This window comes from Hibiscus syriacus, unplaced genomic scaffold, assembly GCF_006381635.1.
Source record: "Hibiscus syriacus cultivar Baekdansim isolate YM2019G1 unplaced genomic scaffold, ASM638163v2 tig00110328_pilon, whole genome shotgun sequence".
NCBI classification, from domain to species: Eukaryota; Viridiplantae; Streptophyta; class Magnoliopsida; order Malvales; family Malvaceae; genus Hibiscus; species Hibiscus syriacus.
Window position 1 is genome coordinate 4,709,111 of NW_024062685.1, and position 10,579 is coordinate 4,719,689.

General features: G+C 32.5%; 1 protein-coding gene and 1 pseudogene across 1 annotated transcript; one reads left to right on the forward strand and one right to left on the reverse strand.

Annotated features, from left to right (window-relative positions):
- Positions 1-2,658: 2,658 nt before the first annotated feature.
- Positions 2,659-6,529, forward strand: LOC120118739 (triacylglycerol lipase OBL1-like). Its single transcript, XM_039138736.1, has 5 exons — positions 2,659-3,025; positions 3,181-3,374; positions 3,521-3,554; positions 5,267-5,889; positions 5,974-6,529. The coding sequence occupies exons 1-5, from the start codon at positions 2,719-2,721 to the stop codon at positions 6,244-6,246; spliced, it is 1,431 nt and encodes a 476-aa protein (XP_038994667.1). The 5' UTR covers positions 2,659-2,718; the 3' UTR covers positions 6,247-6,529.
- Positions 6,530-6,553: 24 nt separating this feature from the next.
- LOC120118740 lies at positions 6,554-8,365 on the reverse strand (annotated as a pseudogene).
- Between the last annotated feature and the right edge of the window lie 2,214 nt (positions 8,366-10,579).

Below are 10,579 nucleotides of genomic sequence, written 5' to 3' on the forward strand. Positions count from 1 at the left end.
TTAGTATTGAAAAAAAATCATGTTCTTTAAATTCGTCGAAAAAATATTGTTATATTATATAAGGTTAGTCTTGATGTCTTTAAATAATTAAATATTTTTATTCTCTCTAAGAATTGGTAAAATAATTAATTAATCGTATTCGTTTGATGTATGTATTTAAATTTTATCTTATTTTACGTGTGTTTAAAAGGATTCAAATTAAGTTATACTTGAATGTATAATTTTATTACAAAGACAACTAATTAATTAATTAAGTATTGATTTAGGGTGTTATAGTGGTGTTAATTTTTTTCCACGCATAATCGTTTCCCATCTCAAATTTTTGATAACTCAAACCTAAAGTTGTTTTTTATCAAAATTAATATTTATTAAAATAATAAATTTATTTTAAACTGTGTGCTGCGATTGGGATGGGCGAACGTTGTTGATTCTAGTGGTGCGATTTTGTGTAACCCTGAAGCTTTCGTTCGTGGTCCTTAATTCTGAACTCTGCTGCTGCGCCTTCTGTTGTATGCTTCTGCCCAGGTGGCTTGTTATTGTATATGCCTCAGTTTTGAGGCAGTCTGCTGCCGTGTGCCTATGTTTTTCTCTGTGATTGTTTTTGTTCTAGTTAGTTAATGTCCATGTCCGATCGGGTTGGTTGATTAGGAGTTAAGCTCTGGGATGTGGGTTGTATTATATTATGTTCCATTGTTGTTGTATAATTTTCCTGCTATTCGGTTATACCCATGCGAACTCTTTTTCCTCCATATAAATTTAAGAAGTTTTTTTAATGAGATATGATTATTTTGTAATATCTTCAATACAAAATACCCTATTTTCAAAAAAAATCTCTTACTGTAGTTCTTTTCGATTGAAATTGGATTCTTCCGCATCTTTCTTTGAACTACAATTTAAGTAATTTAATTCCATAAATTTAGATATATATATTTTTTCTTTCTTGGTAGATTTTACATTTGGATTGATTTTAAATCTTGTTGACAACATCTATTCTCTTTGATTGAATGATTCTATGGTGAAGGTTTAATGTCTTAAAACTTTCTTTTGAATTCTTTTGATTTTTTGTAGTATTTTTTCCAAGTATCCATAGTATGTCTTAAGATATTTGCTACTTGCTAATTGCTTAAAGAAAATTTGATTTGAATTTTATTAGTGAAAGTTATAATTTGCGTACTTCCCTTAATCTATTGTCTCATGTTTCATATTCCCAAATTTTGCTTCCATGTGTGTATATTTCCGGAATCAAAAGACCAATTATTTAGCTATTTTCAGGATAAATTTGTACAATGGTTGAGACGAGAGAGTGAGAGAACAACAAGAAAGGCCACTGGCAAGAGGGAAATTAGGATAACTAATTTGGTAATTACAATCGAGGTGTGGGTGTTTTGTTGAAAAAAAAAATTAAAATAAAATTAGAAAGAAATCGGGTATCGGGTAGTCAAGTATCCGGTTAAGAGAAATTTTATGATCCAAACTCGATCAGGGAACTTGAGAAAAATAGCGGGGCAGGTACCAACCCGAAAATTCGGATATTTCCATTATAAATACCTGATAATTTTTAATCGGGTCGACGGATCAAATAGTTCGAATTAATTAGAATCATTCCATTATGTAAACAAACACTGAACCGGGTCCAATATCTTACCAAAAAACACACATACGCCAAAACGTTCCATAGGCAAGTCAAGTTTGGTCCCATCACATATAAAACCGCGTGGAATTCATTCAACTTGTAATTATATGTTAAAATCATAGTTTAGGCAGGCAGCCGCCACCTTTGTACCACGACACTGAGAACTGGCAACTGTATCATCTTACCAAAAGAAAAATATTATAAAAATTAGTTGAAATTAATCTTTTCATTATTTAGAAAATATCGATTATTGTTTGAAGTTGATTGTGAATGAAAAAGTTAAATATTAAATAATAAAATTTTAATTTTATTTAGGTTATTTTATCAGTATGAAGTTAAAATAATATACTTAAAAACATAAGGTAAATTTGGATTGATCTTACAATAGAGAAAATAAATTGATTAATTTAATAATAATAAGACTATATTGATATTAACACATAAAGTTTCTTGTCATAATCTAATCATATGCTAATAAAAAAGCTAAATCATGGTTTGTTAAACTAATTAATGTGTTGTAACAGAAAAACTAATTAATGTTCTAAATTTTCAGATTTTACTGATAATTAAAAATTATTTTATGTGATCAATCCTTCTTTTGGTTGCTAACCTTTTCTAAAACTAGTATAAACTTGAAGAAACAATATCCCAATGGTAGTGTATATATCGTCATATTTTTAGATTTCTTATATGAAAATTCTTGTCTTTTTTAGAACAAATGTTCCTTTTTTTTTCCTCATATTGGAAAAAGTAACGATCCCGGTGGCTTTCTTAGTGGCAGCCATGCTGATGGAGAAACTTTTGTCTTTGACAAAAAGGTTGATGTTCAACGATAAGTTATATATGTATAATTTACAAGTCAATTCAAAAATCAACGACAACTCAGTCCTAGCGAAGGACCCTATGATTTGTTCAAAGCTCTGCTACTCCATATGAGTTTTCGAGGAAACCCAACAATGGAGAAATATTAATCCAAGCTTAAGCATTTCTAGTTCTATAAATACTTACTAATATTTCCTTGCTTACCCTCAAATTAATATTCAGTTTAGGCATCGTGACACAACAACTTAATCTCCTTGGAAGCCATGGCAGCTTTTCATGAAGATTTTAGCGGTGACTATTTTCTACTGAACCCAGAGAAGGCAAGTTTGTTTGATCTTCTTAGCCTGCTTTTGTCGCATCAAATGGAAAACAGAAGATTCATAAAGTCTGGAGAGAGCCAACGTCGAAGCTTTCGTGATCGATGGACCATCTTCGTCTCGGTGCTTGTTCAGAAACTCCTCATTTGGGCAACGACACCTATGGCCTTTATAGGGGATACCATCGAGCTGTGGCTAAATCTTTTATCTGCAAACGGTGGCCTCTATCATCTTCTAATAAATCTTGCAAAAGGTAAACTATATCAATGGGATGACCTGACTTTGCCTGTATTTTTAATATAACCAATCTTTGATTGCATTAAACCCCATATTATTGAATGAAGTTGAGCTTGTTTTTATTAAAAGGTCCAAAAGGAAGGATTCAGAGACTTGGTTTTAATGGTGCAGGGGAAATAGAATGGCCTAAGAGATCATCGGCGACATTTACTTCGTGCATAGGAAACGCTGATATTCGCTCTGGATTAGACCCAAAAATTAAAGCAGTTGACGTAAAATACAAAGCGTCGCTGTCTATAATGGCTTCCAAGATATCCTATGAGAATGAAGCCTTCATTGAAGCCAAAGTCGCCCAACTTTGGAAGGTACATTTACTTGTTAAAGAATTCATGTATCTATGTTGCATAGAATTTTTTGAAATATTCGTATAAAATGTTTATACGAACTAGAAGAAATATTTTTATTTAAAAAAAAAAAACTCTTATTATGATTCTTCTTCTCATTGGAACAGATGAAATTCGTGAAGTTTTATAATTTTTGGAACGGTAAGTTTCATATCTTTCTATTTTAGAATTATAAATTATCATTAAACATTTAGATTTGTTTGCTTCACGAAACATGTCTTTTTTAACTGTTTCTTTTTAATAGATTTATTTTTAAATCATTGGTAATGGTCAACTTAACTTGGATTGAAAGTTAACGAGCATCCCTGTTGTTTAAAGTCAATTTCGAGAATTTGAAGTTTATAATTAATGATAATGACGATGATTAAGGAAAACAGTTGTCTATTGGTTTAGGGTTTTCCTTAACTAGGAAAATATAGGAAAATAGGGGTAGTGCCGTAGTGGAACTTGGAAACTTATATATGTAACCTTCAGTATTTAGGGTTAAATTTTTATTGCTTTTTAAATTACTTTTGAAGTCGAGACTTTTTTAATATTAAAATAATAAATAAAAAAGATTTAAATTTTTTTTAATATAAAGTGTATTTAAATTAGTTTTAAAAAGTTGTAAAAATTAAATTTTAGTTTTGATTATAAAATTGTTTAAAATTAATTTTTAACATCAATACTAAACATTTTATATTAATTGATCATATTTTTTTAAAAAAATCATCAGACTTTCTAGAAGTAGTATAAAAAGGTAATAATTAAAGTGCATGAACTAAGCTACCATAATAGTTGAAGGAATTATTGTTGTTGCTTGAGGTCAGTGTTTGAGTATCAACTATTGTAATAGGGTGATTGAACATTTATTGTTAAATGATTGAGTGTATTTAGAACTAATATTACTTTATAATCACCTTAACTAATAAAAAAAAGTTAAAAGTTCTTTTCAACCCAACAACAATGGAGAATTGTTTTAATTTTTATACTTTTAATAAAAATATTTAATTTAAAATAAAATAAGAATGATTATCTAGATATTATGAAAGTTATAAATAAAATAATAAAATTAATTTACAAATAATTTATCCTGGTAATAAAAAATCAATTTTCTAATATAACAAGTTATATATATATATATATTATGACAAGTTTGAAAAAGTATATTACATTGTATAACAAATTGTATAAGATAATATGATCTTGAATAGGTTTTCTTCCTCTGTTTCTTCTTTTTAGTGACTTTTCTCAATTTTATTAGTTTAGTTATTATAATATTTAGAATTTTATTGCATTTTATATTAAATTTTTATTTTTATATAATGATATAAATATAATAGAATAATAACGTTGATATTTTTTTATCATTTTTTTAGTATTAAATTTTTAAAAATATATAAAATAATTACATTATCCTTATTAAAACATTGAAATAAACTTTTAACTATAAATTTTAATATTTTAATTTTTTTTAGTATGCATCAAAAATAATAAAATAACTTATATCAGAATTTAATAAAAACAAAATAACTGAAATTAAGTTAATAATACGTTTTTATTATGTTATATTTAGCTTTATTTAAAGAAATTTAAAATTATAAAAAAAATTAAGGATTAAAATAATTAATACCTTAGAGCCGACTGTCAATGCCACCTATAGCCTTTCGCTCTTGACTATACCATAAAAAATCGAATTAAAGCTAACTAAATTGGTCAAACATTAATTAATGTAAAATATATAAAGTAGTATATATACACGAAACGACGTGAGAGCCCACATTTGAACTAACCCATTCTTATTATTCATTTGAAAACGAAATATAAACATGTACTGTGAATTGTAAAAATGCTGATCATTTTGATTCATACAGATTACAAAAAACGTGATTCCACCCAAGCTTTCATCCTCCAAGACACACAAGCAAATCCCAACTTGTTCGTGGTTGCCTTCAGAGGCACCAGCCCATTCGACGCCAACGACTGGCGAACCGACGCCGATCTTTCCTGGTGCCAGCTTAAAGCCATGGGCAACGCCAGGGCCCATAGTGGTTTCATGCAAGCTCTCGGCTTGCAAAAGAACAATGGGTGGCCCAAGGATATCGAACAAGACAACAATGCCCAACACCAATTTGCTTACTACACTCTTAGAGAGAAGCTGAGGGAGGTTTTGAAAGAGAACGATGAAGCCAAGTTCATATTGACTGGTCACAGTTTGGGTGGGGCATTGGCGATCTTGTTTCCTTCGGTGCTAATGTTGCATGGAGAGAAATGGTTGTTGGACAGATTGGATGGGGTTTACACCTTTGGGCAACCCAGGGTCGGTGACGCCTTGTTTGGGGAATACATGAAGGAAAATATGAAGAAATTTGACGTCAAATACTTCAGATATGTTTACAGCAATGACATGGTCCCCAGGGTTCCTTACGATGATAAAAACACCTTGTTTAAGCATTTTGGCCCTTGCCTCTTCTTCAACAGTTTCTACGTTGGTAAGGTAAGCCCCAAATATGGTTTCTAAAAAGTTTAATCTATCTATATATCTATCTATCTATTTCTGTTTACAATTTCCGTGGTGCAGATTTTACCGGAGGAACCGAACAAGAATTACTTCTCTTTGCTATGGGTGATGCCGAAGATGGTGAACGCAGTTTGGGAGCTTATTAGGGGCTTCATTTTGCCTTGCATATATGGTCCAGACTACAAGGAAGGTTGGCTTCTAAGAATCTTGAGGGTAACCGGATTACTAATACCAGGATTGTCAGCTCATTCCCCTCAGGATTATGTTAATTCGGCTCGATTGGGGACCCTCTCGGATCATCAGCTACGCGAACACGAACTTATAAGAGATTGATGACAACAATGAAGATCCTCATAATGCTGATTAATGTTGGTAAACATGAATGACTACAAGGACATATTCCATTAATATATATATATATATATCAGCAATGATTGGAGAAAACAGATTTGTAACCTATTTGAACTCTTCAATCCCATCACTTGTAAGAAAGAATGTAAAAGTGATAATTTATAGTTTCATTTCCATTTCGAAGGAAAATGCCATATTGTAAAGTAAAAGTAAAAAAAGTCCTTCGAAACCATATTAGTTCATCATCTATCCGAAATATACAGGAAGAACGATCACCCTCGACTTAAATTCACCATGTACCTGTCTGTGTTCGTATCAAGCATCGCTTCTTAGCTCCTTGTTGCATACTCATCATCTCCATGTCCTGTGGTTGTCAAACAATGCAAGAAAAGATTTCAGAGTGGCACTGATTTTCTAGTCCTATTCAAGTTTTCATTCAAGTCAATTATTATTGCTAATTGAATAATCATTTTAAGGAGTTCCATACCGTACACTATAATAACAGTATTGTTTTATATGAGAGATTCATACCATACCAGTTAAGTGAAACAATGTGATGGATAAAAACTTAATGAATCTGACAGAAAAACTATGGAACTTGGTGAAGAACGATGGTTCTTATTGATACTTGAGTAGGCTTTAAATAAATTGTAATCGAATAAAAGAGATGGAAAAGGAAATTTCTCCGGTACCTGATTTTTCTGTAATTTCATCATCTGTGCCTGCAGCAAGCAACCCAGAACAGTGAATATTGAGAATGCAAGCATGTGTGTTCCATAGCCCATAATTAGTAATACCAGGAACTGAATGCACTGTAACAAAAAAGGGAAAGAACATACCTGTTTCTTCTCCAATTCTTGGTTCTCCTCTTTTAGCTTTGCAATTTCTGCTTCCAACGCCGTTGTATAAGCCTAGTTGTGAAGCAATAAGGGTAAGAAATTGTAACAAAGATGGTTTCATTGATCCTCATATGATGGAGCTTAAAAAGCTCCATTACCTTCTAAGTTGTAACAAAGGTTTTTAAAACCAGAGTTCAAATTAAACACGATTTCTCGATGTACGACAGTCATAGTACTAAATTGTGTGCTTCTACTCTAAGATGAATTAAAGAAGCATAGAGATGGAAACATTTGATGGAAGGAAGAACATGTTCACCTGCTTGAGAGCTCGTGATCTAGCAGCGGATTCTCGATTCTTGATCATTCTTCCCTGTCTCCTCTCAGCGGCCTTTTCGACAGTAGTAGATTTCCTAGCCCTCGGAGTCCCGTTGAACACATAAGGAAGAGGTGAAACTGAGGAAGTATCTCCACTACACTTCCTAATCCCATCTGATGAAAGCTGGTTGGCAGGTGATCCAGTGGAAACGTCAACTGCCCCTCCTAAACCAACCAAACCAATCCCTCCACCTTGGATTCCATATTCCAAACCATGTTGCTGAGGAAGAGAATTGGTTGCCTGTGCTGCTTTGATCTAACTCCGTTAACATTCAAAGCCAAATTGGAAGGCTGAATACCAATCTGATTACCACCATTAGAAAGCCAGTTCCCCATCAAATTTGGACCTCTTGCTCCTCGTTGAAACTCAATCTCAACCCCAGAAAGTTGGGTATTATCCTCTCGAACCACACCAGCCCTCACCAAAAACTCTTCCAAAGTAATGTCCCCTAGAGTTTGCTGCCTCTGTGGCATATTATCATTAACTCCACTTCCAATCTTCTCGTCTTTCCCTGTTGAAAACTCCTTTGAAATATCTTTCCAAACTTCGTCTACATTTTTTTGGCTAAGTGTCCTTGGCAAAGTCAAAGACCCTTGCTTTTGTAACCCTCCATTTGCCTCTGCGCCAACGCTGGAAGAAGCCATTGTTTGAGTTTCTTCAACACTCCAAAGGTTCTTCAGCAACTCATCCATGTTCATTGACCCGAAATCCTTACCTATTCCACCCATTGTGCTTTGGAGCTCATCAAAGGTCAGAGAATAGATTGATGGCTGTCTAATTATCGGATAATTACCTTCGCCGGCGTCAACTGACAGCGGTTGGTTACTTCCAAAGTTGTTGAAGTTCATGTTAGTCCCCCAATAAAATATGGATAAAATAGTGTGAACAAAATTGCTTCTATATAGCTTTAACTGGAAACATTAACTAATACACTTCAACAAAGCAAATTAGTATATCTCTCTATAATTATATTTAGAAACCTTTTCTACATTTGGGATGTTAACGTTCTCGATAAAACTCAACAATCAAGAGTCAAGACATATCAAAACAAAAACTATTTGATCTTTATCGGTTTTTAACTAAGAAACGCAATAAAAACCATTTCTTTTTTACAGAAAAAAGGAACAGCTTTGTTTCTTGTCATCAAGTGTACGCGGAATCCAACATTTTGATGTGTTTAAACAAAACCTATGGTTTCAACATAACAAAGTTGAACTTGAACCCCCAAAATATGAGATCTGAGCTTAATGGAAAATATAAGCTTTTTAATGAGAATGTTTTTTTAACGTACCAAATAATAGAAAGAAAAATGAAAAGATCCGAACCCCACTAAACCCAAATATATTAATCATAAATAGTACAAGTTAGTTTGACTAATTAAATTAAAAATAACTTATAAAAAAGTAATAAAAGAAAGCTTTGGGTGTTCTTTTTATATAATTTCTGAATCTTGGGGGAAACTCCAAGTGTCCCTTTGTCTATAACCTTCTTCTAAGACTGTAAATATAATTTTCAATAATTTTGTGGGCCAGCTTGATTCGGCGACGTGGACAAATGGAGAAGATCGGACCATTGAGCAATCTATAATTGGGATAATCTGGACCACCCACGTTGCACGAGAGGAACGGTGGAGATGGTCTTAATATTTCTGGTTTTGGAAATAATGGCATTCTAGTGAGTTGGACTTGGATAGAGACGAGAGATCAATGCTAAACCATCAATGGCGAACGCGTCGATAAGTGCAGAAGCATCGAATGAAGTGATAAAATTAAACTTTTAAATTTCTTGATCAAAATTTAAGGTTAAAATTAAAGTAATATTTCAATGTCTGAGCACATATAATCTTGTTTACGATTGAGTTCTAGAATTTAGTTTTCCTTTTACTGATTAAAGAAGCTTAATTAATCAACTTCAAATAGTTCGACATTCTCTAAATGTGCTAAATAGATAAAAATAAATTATTTTGGTTTCAACTAATTTGGACTGCATGAATCATGTTATTTTCAAATTTAAATTTAAATGGTTGAAATAAAATTCTAAATTCAACTTAAAATTAGTTTGGCAGGGTAGCTCTGCTTTATATCTGCCCATTTATGGGATCCTAATCTTTCTTCAACTTCCAAGGACCAAAGGGAATCCGACATCTTATACCTCCTCGTGTCAATGCAATACCCAGTGCAGACTGCAGATCCTACCTCAATTATTTCACAACAAATCTCATTCATTTCATATGATAGTGATTTTTAAAATTTGTTCATTAATAAATACGAGTAATTCTAAAATAAAAACAATAATGCTCATAAAATATTAGACAGACAGAAAAATGAAAATAATTAGAAGTTTTAATTGCCAATTACTTCGCTTGACACTATATTCATCAGTTAAACTATATTCATAGGTAGTGTATTTTGTGAACCTGATATGACTAGATAGGAACTGTCATTTGAAGCTCTCAGATTTTGGCTTCTTGCAAAACCCTTGATGAGGTCCAGTCAATATGTGTTCTCTTAACACTAATGCAAGTACATGTGCTTGTAGCTGTGCAGGAACAGAGGGTGAACAACAGTCGAATACAACTAGCAAATATGTGCTCCCACAGGCTAGTACTGTTTCTGGTTCACGATAACAGTTATTTCTTGACACGGGCAACGCATCATGTTACCCGGACTCTTCAAACATTTTGTAACAGTTGTTTGATCACATGGAAGTGAATTCTAATGCTCCTATATCGCAGTTACGTGATTTGTTACATGTTCTTCAAATTACTAAAAATTTAATTTCCGTATCGAAGTTTGCTACAGATACTTCCAGTTTCATGCGCAATACTGTGGTTCATGATGAGGATTCTCATGAAATCTTATTTTGTGGTACTGAATACAGTGGTTTATACAGATTCAATAAAACGATGGTAATAGTAACAGAAGCACTGAAATAAATGTTGTTCATACTATGAGCTTGGCATAGAAGATTGGGGCATGGTATCCTTTCCATGAAACCTTAGAGAGAGCTCTTAAAGATTGCAATGTTTGTTTTTCCAGTGTTGTAAAGAGTGAAAATAAAACAAAGCTGTGCAATGCTTGTCAAGTTGGAAAAAGCTATA

Bases quoted from the DNA above. Each gene is read 5' to 3' on its own strand.
- LOC120118739 (XM_039138736.1), top strand. From the start codon at position 2,719: ATGGCAGCTTTTCATGAAGATTTTAGCGGTGACTATTTTCTACTGAAC. The intron at 3,375-3,520 runs GTACATTTACTT...TCATTGGAACAG, and splicing joins AAGTCGCCCAACTTTGGAAG to ATGAAATTCGTGAAGTTTTA. The intron at 5,890-5,973 runs GTAAGCCCCAAA...TCCGTGGTGCAG, and splicing joins ACAGTTTCTACGTTGGTAAG to ATTTTACCGGAGGAACCGAA.